Source organism: Podarcis erhardii (assembly GCF_964252035.2).
Source record: "Podarcis erhardii genome assembly, chromosome: 6".
NCBI classification, from domain to species: Eukaryota; Metazoa; Chordata; class Lepidosauria; order Squamata; family Lacertidae; genus Podarcis; species Podarcis erhardii.
The window spans coordinates 95,382,064-95,400,261 of record NC_138510.1 but is presented as its reverse complement, the minus strand read 5'-3'; the positions used below and the strand labels follow the sequence as shown (position 1 = coordinate 95,400,261).

Genomic DNA, 18,198 nt, shown 5'->3' with positions numbered 1-18,198 from the left:
CTCTGTAGAGGTTAACTATATACTTTGTGACAGCTGTTTGCTAATTGTACAGTTGTGATGAGGTGTTACTGACACAGATTGCTCAGAGCGGTTGCAAATGCTGTTACTCTAAATTATAAATCTATTGTATGTGCAGGAAGGAAAGGGAGAAGACAGTATTATGGCGATTTGATCCGCAGGGATTCACTGGGTGCATTATTCATAGATGTTAAAGAACCAACATCTAAGCAAGTGCTTGTAGCATTTTAACATCATCGTGATTTCTGGGTGTTACATTCTTTCAGAGGAGCATTGGCCTTCTCCATCCATTGCAGCAAAAAACAACAAAATCCCACTTTGCATGTAATGCTCAACTAACCACAACTTAGTGCAAACAAGCAAAAGTGTGGACTTCCAGAGAGGAGATTGTGGCCAGTTAGTTCCATCTCCAGTTGTTTTTCTGTTGGGCTGAGCTAAGCCATAGTTTGGCTTAGTGTGTCGTCTGAACCCAGGCTCCTGATTTAGCTCTTTCCAGACAAACCACAAACTATAAACCATAGGGCAAACCTTGCTTGTGAATTGTCTGGGCAGAGCTAAATCACAAGCCCAAATACAGATGACATACTCAGTCAAACCATGACCTAGCTTTTATGGAAGGATGAGGAACCATTGCCCCTCCAGCTGTTGTCGTTTAGTCGTGTCCGACTCTTTGTGACCCCCTGGACCAGAGCATGCCAGGCACTCCTGTCTTACACTGCCTCCCACAATTTGGTCAAACTCATGTTAGTCTCTTCAAGAACAGTGTCCAACCATCTCGTCCTCTGTCGTCCCCTTCTCCTTGTACCCTCCATCTTTCCCAACATCAGGGTCTTTTCCAGGGAGTCTTCTCTTCTCATGAGGTGGCCAAGGTATTGGAGCCTCAGCTTCAGGATCGGTCCTTCCAGTGAGCACTCAGGGCTGATTTCCTTCAGAATGGATAGGTTTGATCTTCTTGCTTTCCAGATCTTCTTGGCTTTCCAGATGTTTCTTGGCTTTCGCATTTCCCATCATCCTTGGCCATTGGCTGTGGCAGCTGGGGCTGATGGGCGGAGTTGTTCAGCAACATCTAGAAAGCTAAAGGGTTTCCACCCTTGACTTGCAACAATGCTGGGAAACGTCTAGCCTGCAGCCAATCTTGGCCAGCCAGGGGCTCAGTTGCCACAGGAGGCCATATCTCCCAAGCCATGTTACCTGTCAATCAACTGATGTCCCTTTGCTTTATCAACAGCAGGTACCTGTTCTCAGCTTGACAGTTTATGGATTGGAGTTAAATCCTGCTCAGTTTGTCTGTGCACGCCTGTTTCCTACTGAGAATAGGAAGCAGCTCCCAGATGTTGTCTAGGCAATTGAAAGCAGAGGCTGCTCTACTCCCCATCCAATACTTGTGAGGAAAGGGTGTACTTACTTCGGTTGTGCATGCCTGTCCCCTGCTGGGAACAGGGGTGCATTGCCAGTGCAGCAGGATTTAACTCCTATTTGACAAGAATGAAGGTTGAACCCAGCCAGGAACATGCATCCTCAGCCCCAAGAATAAGCCTGTTTTTAACACACACCCAGGGGAGAGGTGAACAAGCGCCTTGCTAACCATATGCTTGGCACTTCCACAACCACCTTGTGCTACAGTTCCCAAGCAAGACCACACACATGTAAAATCTGGCACATCCTGATAAGGATCTGGCCTATGGAGCCAGAAAGCTTCCCCACCCCTGATCTAAAGTATTCAACTGAAGAAAATGCTGTGTTGCCCTTGCTTTCTTGGCAATTCACCTAAAAATGCAAGCAACCCCCCCCCCACCTCCCAAACTTAGCCTGGATTTTTAGGTCAGTTGGTCAATCTAGTAATTACCATACAGGACTGCAGGTGAGTTGAGACACTCATAATTTTTAATAACACAGTCTCATTCTGGAAGATAACCGCAGGACTTGCGTAGCACAATGGCTGAGTCTAAGCCAGGGTTCCTCAGCCTCGGCCCTCCAGAAGTTTGGGGACTACAACTCCCATCATCCCTGACCACTGGTCCTGCTAGATAGGGATCATGGGAGTTGTAGGCCAAAAACATCTGGAGGGCCAAGGATGAGGAAGCCTGGTCTAAGCTCAAGAGCTGTGGACTCCCTGGGCTGCCTTAGACAAGCTAACTCTCCCTCAGATCCACTCGCTCTCTAATGTGATAAATGTGTAAACCACTTTGAGTATTCAGAAGTAGCATATAAATGTTAAGGCACTGATTTGCCATTACTGAATATTTTTTGGTCTACCTTCCAGGCATAGGTAAATGTGATGGTTTGACATAAGCCTGCACATTTTGAACCCACCCACACAGTTTACAGTTGTTCATGGTGATTTCTCACATCACATTTTAAACGTGCAACTGCTTAAATACAACAAAATCATCTTCTCTCATAACATAGTAGAGATGAGATATGATTATGTTCAGTGTGATGTCTTGTGATCTATATACCGAAAAATAATCTGAGAAAGTTGCTAACCACAGAGATGCTCATCCTTCCTACATGCGGGAGAGGGGGAAAGTGTATTTTTAAGTGGGCAGAATTGTGAGTATAATTACATTAAAAACAATTATTGGGAAGTTTCTTTAAAACTTGAGTGATATAACTGGGTGTTTGTTTCAGCAGCTGTGCCAGAAAGATGTGAATAGTATCAGTCCTTTTGTTGGAAGTGCTAGAATGTGATAGGTAATTATCAGCTGAAGATTTTGCTAGTGTATGATAAATTCTTCCGATAAGAACCGAGGTTTATGGGGCTTTCCTGACAACAGGCTTTTATTTTTGTGCAGATGTTACCCAATAGTTGCATGAGATCTGAATGCCTCTTTTTGCAAGGTGGCCCTTCTGTTGCCAGGGCATTGCATTATCCCAGCACTCAGACAACAATGACTTATTGTTAGGAAAATGCCCTTTCTACCAACACCCTGCTCATAGCTAGTTGCTGCACAGAAGGCACGTCCAACTCCCAAGAGACTGCGATCTACTCACAGTATAAAAATATCTACCCATTGTCACTGGAGGATTGACCAGAGCTTTTTTCGGGAGCCAAAGTTGGTCCCAGGATCAACCAGTAGATCACGATCAACCTGGTACTTGCATTGAGTAATGGGTGTGACTGGAGCCTATTGGATAGTGTCCATTACATCACTGTTATTACAAGTTGTTGTTCGCCTCCCCCCCTTTACATCCCTCCCATTTAGAATCCTTTAAGAAAAAAAATACTAATTCTGTTCTTTAACTTACCATATTTAGAGACTGGGGACTGTATGTTCCTCTTCAATTTTCTGCTTGCCACTAGATCAGTCTGTTTGTTTTTTATTTATGTACGCAACTACAGCAGCTCAGATTTTGTTAGCCCAAAAGTGGAAGTGAGAGAGCTTCCTAAGAAGGAAGAATAGCAGCTTAAAATGATAGCATCTGCAGGCCTAACTAACAGAATAAGAGAGCAAGAAGATCAAATATATAAAGAGTGGAATTTTTGTGTGGAATATTTGGAAAATAATTGTAAGCAAGTGAAAACACTAGCAGGATTAAGGTAAATTCAACAATAGAGTGGACCTTCTGGACATGAACTTAATTCATCCCGGGGGTCCGTACTTAGCCCGAAAAGTCCATATTCAGAGGCACCGCTTCTTCGCATGTGCACGGTGCGTTAGAGCACTTCTGCACACACACAAAGCACTTCTGCGCATGCATGCGCGGCAAAAGCCACAAGTATACACTTCCAGGTTTGCCACGTTCGCAACCCGAAATTACGTTATCCGAAGGTAACATAACCCGAGGTACCACTGTATAACATATAAAAAAGAGGTATAATGGGGGAACTATATTAAATGGATTTTTTGTTAGAACGTGCAGAAATTATGGGGAAATTCAAAGAACCATGGAAGGGGAAGGAGGGAAGTTGATGGATGTACAATTATAATGGTGGATATTCAGTGATGGAAATGTATATTTGAAAATTTCAATAAAAATCAATTAAAAAAAATAGATCAGTCTGTTTGTTATGTCAGCATTCTGCCCTTTCTACAAGAAGCTCAGAGCAGGAGTTAAACTCATGTCACTATGAGATAGGTTTGGCTTGGAGACTAACTTGCCCTGAAGCTCCAGAGCAGGATCTTGAATCTCCTACCTGCCATATCTCATCCCTGCACTCTGGCACATTATACTGGCAATAAAACTAGCACAAAGTGTAGTTCTGAAGGTAAGATCTGAATATTTCTGCCACCTAGAAAGAGCCTACCACTTACGAATCAGGGAATCCTGAAAAGGAGTCGATATATGGTGCTGATAATGTCAAGGTTGCAGGTTTAATCCCCTATGGGACAACTGCATATTCATGCATTTCAGGGGATGGGACCAGATGATCCTCAGGGTCCCTTTTAACTCTACAATTCTATGCTTTATCTAAACCATTTGCTGAGGATTTCTCACTTCTGGCACATATAGCCAAAGCAAACTTACTTGTAGATCAGAATAGCAGGAAGGCCAGTTCTCTTCTCAAAACACGTGTGGCTGTTCTATGGCCAAGTTATTCCCCTTTCCAGCCAAGTTATCCCTCTTTGTCTCCCATCAGCATGTTACAAAAAGGCTTGACCACTCTTCTTTCAGCAGCTTCGAGAAGGTTGGCAGTAAAAAACTTAGGTCACTAGAGAGGAATAGGTAAGAGGGGGTTATTGGTAAGCTATAAGCCATATGGGGTTCACTGGACATCCAGTTACTATTCAGATATATAAGAGGACAATGGACTTCTGCATTAAATTTTCCAGAAGGAGCATAAAGCAGGCTCTGGCCAAGCCCCAACTTCCAGCAGCCCTGCTCCATACCCTCCTTGAGTGCTTTTGCCTGGCTTGGCTATGTCCTTAAACAGTGTGATAATGTCAGGGGTAGGTGGGTGTTTGTGGGTGTGGACCTTTTTTGTCTGCTGGAACGTGGTCTCCTGTGGCAAGGCAAGGGTTTTGCTTCCTTTGCTCCACCTACTTTTCCTCTGGCCACGCCCATCATAGATGTCAACCGTCCCTTACTTGGTGGGAAAGTCCCTTATCCCAGCGCCATGTCCCGCTGCTGTCCCTTATTGATGATGTCCCTTAAATTTCCTGGGTTCCAAAGGAAGCAGCTCCTCTCCCTCCCTCCCTCCCTCCCTCCCTGCCAGCCAGGGAGGAGGGAGGCTCCAACGGTGTTGCTTGGCTGTGTTGCTCACCCAATAAGGAGTCTAAGAACGACTCGGGGGTGGAGCTTGCATGCCTTGTACCGATCAAATCGGCCGTGTTGCCTGGGGACTCGCCTTTGCTCAGCGCTTCCCAGCGGAGAGGTGACGGTGGTTTTCCTTGCTGCATCCCCATTGCTGGGTTACTGTGCTGTGGGAACCACCGCTTGAGGCTTTGTTTGGCTGCTGGCTGGGCTTCCTGCCTTTGGCTCGGAGGGGCTCAGAAGTTGAACATACCTGTGCTCACAAAATCCCTTATTTTGGCTGCGGATCCCTTATTTTCGAGGCTGCTGGTCCCTTATTTTCAAATCTATAAGTTGACAGCTATGACGCCCATGTTTGGCTCGGGCTCCACCCATCACTGGCTGGTTGCCCCTTGAAGGTTCTCTTGGGCTGAGAAAGGTTTCCCACACTGGGCATAAAGAGGTGGATGCCTCGTCCGTGTAATGCTTAAAAAGAAACTTTACAAATGAAAAAGGAATCTAGCCAATAACTTTCAAAAATAATGAGAACATACACGAATATGAGAAACTTTATATGTATCTCTAGATGTGTCTGGACAGAGAGATAGTATGCTGAGTTCTAGCCATATCTTAAAAGGTAATTGCAGACACGGTCATGAGAGTGTTCAGCTGGAAAGGAAATATCAGCAAAAACTCCAAGTGCAGGGGATGAATAATTGACAGGGCCAAGTGGAATTTCTGCGCTGGGCAACCAGAACTGCTCCATCAGCTGGCTTGGAGCTTCTTGGAGGGTGAAGTCTCCCTTCTTGAAAGCAGAAACTTAAGAGCAAGGCATGCTTGTGCTGACAATAGAGGATTGATGAGAAGGATGAGGAGCAAACAGCGATACTGCATAATTTAGGCGTGCCACTCCTGGTTTATGACCTTGCAGATCTTGGTTTTACAAATACTTGGCCCAATGAAATTTGCTGTCCAAATCTTTCTTAGTGCATTGAGTACATGATTTGTTCCAATGCCTAAAGGAGGAAGAGTGGACATACCACATTTTTTGCTCTATAAGACTCACTTTTTCCCTCCTAAAAAGTAAGGGAAATGTGTGTGCTTCTTATGGAGCAAATGCAGGCTGCGCAGCTATCCCAGAAGCCAGAACAGCAAGAGGGATTGCTGCTTTCACTGCGCAGCGATCCCTCTTGCTCTTCTGGCTTCTGAGATTCAAAATATTTTTTTTCTTGTTTTCCTCCTCCAAAATCTAGGTGCATCTTGTGGTCTGGTGCATCTTATAGAGCAAAAAATACTGTATTTTTTTATCCTCCCCCCCAGCTGAGTCCGTAGACACATAAATATGCATGTAGGACTCCATGACTAAGGAACTGAAGAACAATCAGGGGAGCTGGGCAGAAAGCTGAGCTGAAAGTGTGAATTTCAGTCTGGAAAACTGCAACTAATGTGAGAGAACATGTAACATACTAAATCCATATATGTCAACATATTGGTGGTGGTTGTGTGCCCCTGGCAGAGCATCTGTCCCCAATTCCCACCCATCCAAAATTACGATATGCCTGTCACAGTGTCTTTCTCTGCTTTCACTCTAGCTCTTTGTTAGCAGAAAGTACACCTGGGGCAATTTATAACTCTGTCACAAAAGAGACCACCCCTTGGTCAGAGAGACAAGGTCCCAGATTTCATCCCTGGCACTGGGATGCTTTTACCCACAGAGTGGCTTACACCTGCCTATTTCATTTTCTAATATATTCAGTTTCGTAGTGGGAGCGCAGGGAACCCTGGGGGCATTGGAGAAAGTTGGGAGAGTTTTGCAAGACACAGTTGGAAACGATAACTTGATGCATTGCACATCTGACATGGTGAACTTTGCTCCACAAAAGTTTGTGCTGTGATAAAATGTATTAGTCTTTATGCTGCCCCAATTCCCTTTTTGCTTTTGCTGCAACAGAGAAACACGGGATTTCTTTGGACCTTTAAACTGCATTGTCTGTGGAACTGTGATGCTTGCTTCCTTTTGCCGTGCACGGTTTCAAATAAAAACTAGATTGCAGATGTGTCCAGATATCATCTAAATAGCCCTCAGTTTTGCCGACCAGTGCTATGGAATCGAGGCATTAATTCTGGGCAGGAAAAGTTCTTGATTGCTTTCAGCAATTTATGTTGAAAAAAAGAAATTTATAACCTGCCTGTGTCTTTTTCATGTGCAGATGGCTGTGGAAGGAGGGCAGGAACAGGCATCGGAGCCTTCCAAAGGGCGTTGCCTTCGGCGCACCGTGAGTGTTCCTTCGGAGGGTCAATTTCCTGACTATCCGCCAGAGGGAGCTACTAAGCTTGGTAAGCTATATGAGTAGAACACGCAATGTAGCTTTCAAAGCTAAATTTCCATGAGAAACTGCATTCCATTGCAGAGTACTATCATCTTCCTGTTTGAACAGACAGCACTGGAGGAGTGTTCCAGTGAAGACCATATAGCAATGACACTGTCAGTTAATGTTGGGCAGCTCAATAATTCCAAAGTGTTCGTATTTATCTGAATCCACGAAGTTTCTCTTACGTTATCCAGCGCCGACAGAACTGTTTGCTCCTGAAGCTGCTGAAGAATCCTGGAATTTAAAACTGTTTATCCCAATAGCACGGTATCTTCCATGGGCGGTTTAAAGTGACTCCAACTACTTGTGTGAGCTGCCTAGTTTTGTTTTCATTTTTATTTGAGCCCTTGGCGTTTGCAAGTAATAAACCGAAACCTGTGCTTTGTTCTGAGATTTTCACTGTTTTGTCATAGCACCCCCCACTCAGTTTAACATAAAAAGTTTTAATAAGAGTCTATTGGAAACCGGTTACAGATAGGTAGCCGTGTTGGTCTGCCATAGTCAAAACAAAACAAATACCTTCCAGTAGCACCTTAAAGACCAACTAAGTCAGTTCTTGGTATGAGCTTTCGTGTGCATGCACACGAAAGCTCATACCAAGAACTGACTTAGTTGGTCTTTAAGGTGCTACTGGAAGGAATTTGTTTTATTGGAAACCGGTTTATGATAAAATCATACTTTTTCTGCAGGGGGGGCCTGTCCCCCTTGAGAAGCGGTGAAGGGAATGGGGAGAGCTAAGAAGCAAGAGCTTAGTGTAGCCAGAAGTCCCCAAGGCTTGTCACAAGAATCTCATTCTCTCTGTCTTTGGCTTGGGAGTTGGTGTCTTAAGTACCAGAGCTCTGGCTTCAAGCACCATATATAATAATAATAATAATAATAATAATAATAATAAACAATAATTTTTTATTTATATCCTGCCCTTCCCGGTTCAGAATATCGGGCTCAGGGCAGCTAACAACAAATTTAAAACAGTTAATTGATGCAACTAAAAACAGCATAAAATACAGTATAAAACTTGAATAACAATAAATTCAGAATTCAAAAGTCAAAAGTCAATTTAGGGGGGAAATCCATCTAATAAACATTAGATGATCACCAGGGCTAGCTGACTAAATTAGTCCTATTTGGGCCAGCGAGAAGACCAGGGGAGAATTAGCTGTGGGATCCAAGAGCGGGTAATCTTCATAAAAAGGGCACGGGGAGGGAAGGAAGGAGAATAAAAGATCAGGCTAAGTTCAAATTGAAAGACAGGTGGAATAGCTCTGTCTTACAGGCCCTGCGGAAGGAAGTTAAAACCTGCAGGGCCCTGGTCTCATGGGACAGAGCATTCCACCAGGTCAGAGCCATCACTGAGAAGGCTCTGGCTCTGGTGGAGGATAATATGACTTCCTTAGGGCCCAGGACCTCTAAACTATGATTATTCATGGACCTTAAGGTCCTCTCCGGGGCATACCAGGAGAGGCGATCCCGTAAATACGATAAACCCTGTTTTATCATTGGCGAGCCAAACTTGACATGATGGAAGCGGTCATGGCTGGCTTGTTCATTCTCATTCCTGTGTTCATTCATTGCCTACAGACAAGGACCGAATGGAACACAGTGGTTGGGGGGGGGGGGAACGGCAGTTGCATTTGTTTGTTCCCATGTTTGCCCCATTTATGTACAGAGTGAGCAGACCTCTGTTTTTTAGCAGCACGTTTTGTGCCTGGGTGAGGGGAGATCTATCCCAGAAAGCATGCCCTGAAAGACAAGGTAAAGGTAAAGGGTCCCCTGACCATTAGCTCCAGTCGTGGCCAACTCTCGGGTTGCGATGCTCATCTCGCTTTACTGGCTGAGGGAGCCGGCGTACAGCTTCCGGGTCATGTGGCCAGCATGACTAAGCCGCTTCTGGCAAACCAGAGCAGCACACGGAAACGCCGTTTATCTTCCCGCCGGAGCGGTCCCTATTTATCTACTTGCACTTTGACGTGCTTTCGAACTGCTAGGTTGGCAGGAGCAGGGACCGAGCAATAGGAACTCACCCCGTCACGGGGATTCAAACCTCCGACCTTCTGATTGGCAAGTCCTAGGCTCTGTGGTTTGACCACAGACACACCAAAGACAAGGTAGTCAGTTGTTAAATAAATAAAGCAACAAACCTAACCTGCCCCCTCCTGTGCCTTACCATGCCACCCTCTATTGTTTTGTGTACTTTTCTCCTCAGTGATACACTTGTCCAAAGCAAGATATAAGCTGGGCTGGCATGAGAAGTACCCGAATATAATGGCAGAGGAGGGCACACTTTTTGAGTTTAAATATCAGGTGCCACCACTGGCTGTGTCAACAGAGCAGGGACAAAGGCATCGTCCCTTGTGTCTTGTTTGGCCCTTGGAGGCTGGTCACCTAAGGGACGCCTCTCACCTGTTAGCTGACAGAGACAGGTGTATATATGCCACACCTGTATGGTCTGCCTCTGGCTTCTCACATGAGGACTCTTTGTTGCTCTTTCTGAGTCTACTTTGCTGAAATGACATCACTGAGTGACTCGCTTGAAAAGAGCTCAAATATATATATTTAAAGGACACTCTGATCTTTTGGCAGCAGCATACATATTAGTGGCTTCCTGTTGACGGGAAGAATGCATCAGAGGTTGTTTGTCAGTTTTGCTCTTCCATCTTTAATCAGCAAATTATGTGGCTAACAAACTGTACTTGTGGCTTAGTGATAGCATTTTGCAGTTACAGTCATAATGACACTATTTCTGAAGCACCTGCCTTGTGTTTCTCGACAAGGTGCTAATCTCGGAGCATTTGCAGAGACGTAAGTAGGTATTGTTAGGGATGCAGGTGGCGCTGTGGGTTAAACCACAGAGCCTAGGGCTTGCCGATCAGAAGGTCGGTGGTTTGAATCCCCGCAATGGGGTGAGCTCCCATTGCTTGGTCCCAGCTCCTGCCAACCTAGCAGTTCGAAAGCACATCAAAGTGCAAGAAGATAAATAGGTACCACTCCGGCGGGAAGGTAAACGGTGTTTCCGTGCGCTGCTCTGGTTTGCCAGAAGCGGCTTAGTCATGCTGGCCACATGACCCGGAAGCTGTACACAGGCTCCGTCAGCCAGTAAAGTGAGATGAGCGCCGCAACCCCAGAATCAGTCACGACTGGACATAATGGTCAGGGGTCCCTTTACCTTTACCTTTAAGTAGGTATTGTTAGGAGAAAGAAATGCTGTCTTGGCTTTTAAAGGAGATGGGAAATGACAAGAGGTACAACAATTCACAAGCGAGACACATTGCTAAACTGACAAATGAAATTAGGATTCAAGGGCATTTGATTCTACCTCTTCTACCTCACAAATTAGTTGATTGAAATGGAGGGTGGACAGCCATTGTTCTCAGTGAATACCAGGAGACATTTATATTTCTATAGCCCATGGATTCCAAGGGCAATGTAACCTGCCTGGAGGCTGAATGAGGCTAAGAAATTTAACCTCCTTGCCCATTTTATTAATGTGTGCAACCAAAGTGGGAAAAAGCCCGCTGGCATGATGGGATAGTCCATATTTTCTGCAGCATATTTCATATGGACTTTATTGGGGCTCACCAACTTTCTTAGAAATTTGGAGGGGGGAACCTATTGTGGACACCACCACAAAATGGCCACCATGGAATCATGGCTTAATGAAAAAGAACAAGTAACTTGCACAATAACTTGAGTATAAGGCGGATGTGGGAATCTGAGCACAAAACACTCTTTTAATCCATATTTTTCTACCGCAAACTGTAATTCCATTTCAAAGAATGCAAATATTGCCCAAGAAAATGAAAGGCACCCAGTTCTGCTATGGCTCTGGCTTCTCCCTTTCCTATTTATTCCCCCTTCTGTGCTTTCCTTTTAGCCCTACCACTAGCCCTATTTTCTGCCCTCCTCTCATAGTTCTGGCTTCTACCTTTCTGGCCTCCCCTTCCATAAGTTCTCTTTTCAACCTCACTCCTCCCACTATTCTGCACTTCCTATATTAACACAGCTTAGCCACCACCCATATTTCTTCCTTTCCCCCCAACCAATCCAAAAGCCTGCTGCCATCAAATCAGAATGGAAGCAGACATGTGAAACAGAGGCTCTAGCAAGGACCTACAAGTGACTGGAGGAACTGCGCTGGGAGGCCATTTTAATGGTGTGGGTGGGTTTTTTTGATAATTTGGTTCAGAGGGGAGAAATAGCCTAATGAGCACCAGGGCGGCCCTTTAGCAGATCACTGGCATTTGTGCGCACTGCATTGGAAACCCAGTACCTCGGGTTAAGGACTTAATTTGTTCTGGAGGTCCGTTCTTAACCTGAAACTGTTCTTAACCTGAGGTACCACTTTAGATAATGGGGCTTGCTGTGCCGCCGCCACACGATTTCTGTTCTCATTCCTGAGGTAAAGTTCTTAACCCGAGGTATTATTTCTGGGTTAACGGAGTCTGAAACCTGAAGCATCTGTAACCTGAAGTGTCTGTAACTCGAGGTACCACTGTACAATGCATTGCAGGGCAACTAATACAGTGGTACCTAGGTTTACAAACTTAATCCGTTCCTGAAGTCCATTCATAAACCGAATCCGTTCTTAAACTGAGGCGTGCTTTCCCTAATGAGGCCTCCCGTCACCAGTACCCTTCCACCGTTCGGATTCCGTTCTTAGACCAAGGTAAAGTTTGCAAACCGGGACACTGCTTCGGGTTTTGCAGAGTTCGTAAACCAAATAGTTCGTAAGCAGGACTGTTCTTAAACAGAGGTATCACTGTATATCAGATATTTTAAAGGGACTAGATTTTGTAGGCAGCACTGCGACAGTGCAAGGATGGGAAGAACAAAACACATCTCTGGAAAATAAAAGATCGTGAACAATGGCCGAAATACATAGCTTTGAATTATGCTCACTGTTTTTCCGATAGTTTAGTTAGTTTAAGATTGCTTTTTTGGGAGAATCTCCTTGTTTGAAGGGCATGCTTCACAGTGAGCTGAATGCTTAAGTGTCCCCCTTAAAGATGACAATGAGAGCTGATCCTGGGGAAGGAGAGAGTTGGAGCTGGACGTGACTGAAGCGAAAAGGAGAGACAGATGGCAGCCAGCAGCATATGCTAACAGCAACAGCTGCACCCAAAATAGCTTTGGAATGGACACCAAATGCTGAAAGCACAAGAGGATAGACAAAATTGCTAGGATAGAAACTGTAATGCAGAATTTCCAGCGCCACCTCCGTATGTGTGCACATGCAATCTATATAATTGTCTTATTATATTTTATGAAGGGTGGTGGCTGAACTTACCGCTTAGGGATCTTGAGCTAGATTTATTATATACATTATCCCAAATGTAGTTCAATGGCCAAGCTGTTTCATTTGGAGTCCTGGATTCAAAACCCCTGTTTAGACGTGAGTGTGGCAGTTCATAAAAGCCCCGATATGGCCTTTGTGAGACTGTAACACTTCAGTCAGCATATGGGGTGAATGGGTTGCATGTTAGAATGCTCTACCAGAATGAACAAAATGTCTCTGAACCTAGAAAGAAAAGGAAGCAGAAAGGCTAAGCTAGAACCCTTTCCGTGGCCTGAATTAGAGACCAGACATAAATATGAAACTAATCAAAGAGTATGCTTTCCATTGATCCATCTCAATAACTGATCACAATATATAAACCTATGCAGCAAATGCACACTCGGACGCCTATATTTAATCCATGACCATAATTGGGGAAATTATCAAATTGCAAACAGTTTGCGTTTGCTTCGTTTGTAGGTAATTATTGCACATCATAGTTACGACTGGGGCCTCTGTGTTCACCACCCTTGCAGCTGTCCCTCATTATTTTAATTACATTTCTAACTTCAAGAGACAAGGATCTGGGACATTCTGATATTCTGGTAATCAATATAGTTCTCTGGTCCTCTTGGGGGGGGTGGGAATCTTGTTACACTTTTTGAACTTGTTCTCCATGTGGAAAGGTTTTGTTTTTTAATCCTTTTGTACATTATGAGGAACTTGTTCAGTATTTGTTGCAAACCACCTTAGAATCAAAGAATTGTCGAAAGGGACCCAAGGGTCATTTAGTCCAACCCCCCTGCAGTGCAAGAATCCTGCTCACAGCCGTCCCCGGATGGGCTCAAACCAAAAACTTTCTGGTTTTCACAGCCAGGCACCCCAACCCATTGTGCCACTGGGGGCTCCTTGTGTGTGTGTCTTGAGAGAAAAAAGTGTGGGACATAACTTTTTTTTAAAAAGGATACTTCCTAATCCACTAATTTCCATAGTAAATTAATAGCCTTTTTGAACTAGTCTTTTTAGTGCATCATTTACAAGGCCTTCATATTCTGAGTATTCTGTTTTTGAAAATCTATAGGGTTTCTGGGTGGTGTAGTTATCCCCCAGAATCTATTAAAAGTGCAGTTTAGGGGAAATATCTCCCTAATAATGGCTTTGGTTACCAGGAAAGAAATACTGTGCGGTGCTGAAGCTGTAATTAGTAACAACAAAGCCTGCTGTTGCTTCTCTCTCTAATTGGAAAGAAGGCAAAACATGGTTTGGGGGATTCCCTTGTGTTTTGGAAAGCTGTAATTGTTGCAAATGAGGGAAAGTCAGGCCTGAAATGAGTCCTTGGGAAGAGAAATTAATGACATGACCTGTTGAGAAGTTTACTTTTTCTGCATCTTTGCATATGCCAGATTTTAGTGTTTGTTCGCTAGGGACTATCAGCTCTAGCAAAAGGCAAGAGGAGCAAGAACAGGCACTGGGAATCTTCTAAGTGCCTTAAGATTTGTTAACCCAACTGGCACCACGGCTGAATACCCTTCAAAATGAATGAATACTAGATTATCACACTCCATATAGAGATCTTTTCTTTGGTTAGAGATGTTTTTTTACTTGTTTCTTATTGATAATGAATGATTTCTATTATTTTGGTTTACAGATCTCAACGCTGCTGTTCTTAATCCAAAATGGTGATTTCCCCCCACCCAAAGTAACCCTTTAGCTCAGACATGGCCAAACGTGGCCCTCCAGCTGTTTTGGGACTACAATTCCCACTATCCCTGACCACTGGTCCTGTTAGCTATGGATGATGGGAGTTTAGCTAATGAATCGAATATCCATGGTTGTATCCAGTATACAGCTGCAAGGCTCTCATTTATTTCAATTAGGCTTACACAGGAGGTATTTCTAGTAGATTGATTTTGGATGTCTGAGTCTTGGGCCACCCCTTCTGATGGTACAATATGTACTTGTGATTTGTTGAAGAATTTCTGTCTGGCTAGAGAGCTCTAAATGAAGTTGGCTCCCAGACCAAGAGGGAAAGCATCATTGTGAAGAAGAGTCCTATTTTAACATATCTTTATGTCTTCAGTGATGCCTTGTTGTCTGCTTCCCTGCCATAAGGTTGAATAGCTTCTTTTGCCTGAGAAAGTACAGTGGTACCTCGGTTTTCAAACAGCTTAGTCCACAAACAACTTGTAACCCAAACGCTGCAAAACCAGAAGTAGGTGTTCCGGTTTTCGAACTTTTTTTCAGAAGCCGAATGTGCTCCGTTTTGCGTCCCCTTGTTTCCTGTTGCGCTGCTATTTTGCATCGTCTCCCCATTGTAATTCAAGCGTTCCGTTTCCGATTGCAGTGTTCTGAGGTGATATTTGGAGTTTATATTTGGTGCTTTTGTTTTTGTTATTTTGTGTTTTTTGTTTTTGTGACTTTGTGGATTCCAGTTCAGCTATTGATTGATTGATTGATTGATTGTGTGACTGCGGAAATGGATAAAAGCCCCCCATCCAAACAATGACTATCATCAGTGCAGGGAAGAAAATTACTTTATTTTTTATCATCTACAATACTGTTTTATTTATTTTATATTACTGTACATCAATTATTGCTTTCACTTTATGGCTCAGTGGTCTTGTTAGATAGTAAAATTCATGTTAAATTGCTGTTTTAGGGGTTGTTTTTAAAAGTCTGGAACGGATTGATCCGTTTTGCATTACTTTCTATGGGAAAGCGCGCCTTGGTTTTGGAACACTTTGGTTTTGGAACAGACTTTCAGAACGGATTAGGTTTGAGAACCAAGGTACCACTGTATTGTTTTGCCCTTGCATCCACATCTCTGTTATAAGTTGGCTGTTCAAGAGCCCTTAACATCTAACAGAGACAGAGGGGGATTTCATTCGGAGAAACAAAGTATTCACACTCTGCTTCCTTCCCTCCCGTTTCTCAGTTGCTCCAGTTAAGGTATCAGGAGTGATTATGTGCATGTGATTTCTTGTTGATTTGCGCTTACCTAAGGACCCAGGACTTGCCGATCGGAAGGTTGGCAGTTCGAATCCCTGCGACAGGGTGAGCTCCCATTGCTCGGTTCCTGCTCCTGCCAACCTAGCAGTTCGAAACCACATCAAAGTGCAAGTAGATAAATTGGTACCGCTCCGGCGGGAAGGTAAACGGCGTTTCCGTCCGCTGCTCTGGTTTGCCAGAAGCGGCTTTGTCATGCTGGCCACATGACTCGGAAGCTATACGCCGGCTCCCTCGGCCAATAAAGCGAGATGAGCTCCGCAACCCCAGAGTCGTCCGTGACTTACCTATTGGTCAGGGGTCCCTTTACCTTTATCTTTAAGGACCCTAGAGGCAGTCATGAAGATTCCCCACCTGACTATGAACAGAATGGGCCCACCCATTAGACAAAGGGAACACCTTGCCTAGCCGATGGATGGAAAACACCTTCCATGCCATTTCCTCCTGCCTGAGGACCAGCCTGCTTCTGTTTGACCAGCTGGCTACCTAGCTGATGGGCTGCCTTCTGCCTCTTCCACTGCTACTCGCCAAGCAGCCACAGGTTGCTAGGCTTCTAGAAGTGTTGCTGCCATCTGTCTGCCATAGCAAGAGCGAAGGGTCCTTCCTCGCATTGTTGATGCCATGGGAGAGCTCCATAGTTTATTATAGCAAAACTGACCAATATTTGTCACTGAAAAGGTGTCAGTTCCTAGGCACTCTCAAAGACTGCCCATAATTGTTCACTCTGAGGAAGACCCCTTTCTTCGTCAGAGTGAAATGGAGCTGGTGTGCAGAGAGGTGATAGTGGCTGGTCTGTCTTGTCTCAAGTGGCAAAATGTCCTGTTTTGGCCCTGACTGTAAGAGAACCCCTCAAATTTGAGAATGTAATCACGGAAGCTGATTGAACAAGCCGTTTCTCCCTCATCCCACAAGCATAGAATTGAAAAGTCTCTTCCTTTCTATAGAAGGATGCCCTTGGAATAAGGGAGCAGTTGTCCCTCCCCTCATGTTGATGTGAGTATGCTTGAAGTTTGGGACTTATCTGGATGTTCTTAATGTACAGATCTGCTGGCATAAGTCATGTACAGTGGTACCTCGCAAGACGAAATTAATTCGTTCTGCGAGTTTTTTGGTCTTGCGATTTTTTTCGTCTTGCGAAGCACGGACTTTGGAAAAGCTTCAAAAAGCACCAAAGTCTTCAAAAACCTCAAAAAAGGCTACCACACCGTGTGCTATGAGTTGCTCCCCAAAGTCAAGTCGCAACTGTACCCCCTGAATGCATGGTTTTAAGAAAAAGGAGACAAACTTGCAAGACAAAGGAATCAAGCAAGCCCATAGGGAAATTCTTCTTGCAAAGCAACTCAAAAAACTCTTTTGTCTTGCGAGTTTTTCGTCTTACGTGGCATTCGTCTTGCGAGGTACCACTGTATCTTCCTGACCTTCCTGAGGAGGTGGATTCTGCAGTGAGTACTGAGGGGGAGACATTGGGCTTGCCACTTCTCCCCCCCCCCCACCCCCATGGTCTATCATTCCTGGACTTAAAGTGATTTCATCCTAATGAATTGCAAACAAGTTATGAAGCTAGTACTTGGTAGTAAATTGGAAGCTTGGTGAGTGGGAGATGAGATATTAGCACTTAATGTGTCTCTTCCTGTCAAGATCATCACAGTACTAGACCTTTCTTGTTGGAATAGAGGTACTAGCTGTTGTGCACATTTAAAAAAAAAATTACAGAAGGAGAGGAAGTGGCAAAGCGTCCTATGAATAGTGCTTGGTATTGAAGCTTCCCTAGATGAATGCAGTATAAAACAGAGGCTGTAGAAAAAAAAATGCTTAATTCTAGTTTAAATTCAATAGAGATAAAGGAAGGCTTCTGCAGGCATATGTTTGTCTGTGGGTATCATGTTGGCAGTGGACATTCTCAACAACAGAGGCCCATTTTCAGCTTTGGAAACTGCTTCTAGGGCCAGTACTGATAAGACCAAGCTTGTGTTAATGCCTAATTTTTAGCAATCACAATTAAATCCATATTCAATTTTATTAAAAACCAAGGCAATTAAGACTGCAGTTGAAGAATCATGGAATTATAATGCAGGAATCTCAGCTAGATCATCCATGACAGACAGCTATCCAACCTCTGCTTAAAACCTCCAAGGAAGGAGAGTCCACACCTCTTGTTTGAGTCTGTTCCACTGCTGAACGGCTCTTACTGTCCGAAAGGTCTTCCTGGTTAGCTGGAGTCTCATTTCTTGTAATTTGAAGCCATTGGTTTGGGTCCTACCCATGTGACAGCCCTTTAGATATTTGAAGGTGGCTATCATATCTCTTCTCAGTCTCCTCTTTACAATGGTGCCTCTTCGTATAGCGGTTTTTTCA

At 44.2% G+C, this 18,198-nt stretch overlaps 1 protein-coding gene across 8 annotated transcripts in view; it reads left to right on the top strand.

Moving 5' to 3' along the window:
- The window catches only part of RASAL2 (RAS protein activator like 2), a 222,855-nt gene that overhangs the window by 94,719 nt on the left and 109,938 nt on the right, over window positions 1–18,198 (top strand). For all 8 annotated transcript variants that reach the window (XR_014157320.1, XM_081865092.1, XM_081865098.1 and 5 more), the window contains exon 3: window positions 7,404–7,530. Coding sequence is in view for 7 of the 8 variants with exons in the window: in XM_081865092.1 (XP_081721218.1) it covers window positions 7,404–7,530 (127 nt within the window). In the remaining variant the exon portion in view is untranslated. The remainder of the gene's footprint in view (window positions 1–7,403; window positions 7,531–18,198) is intronic.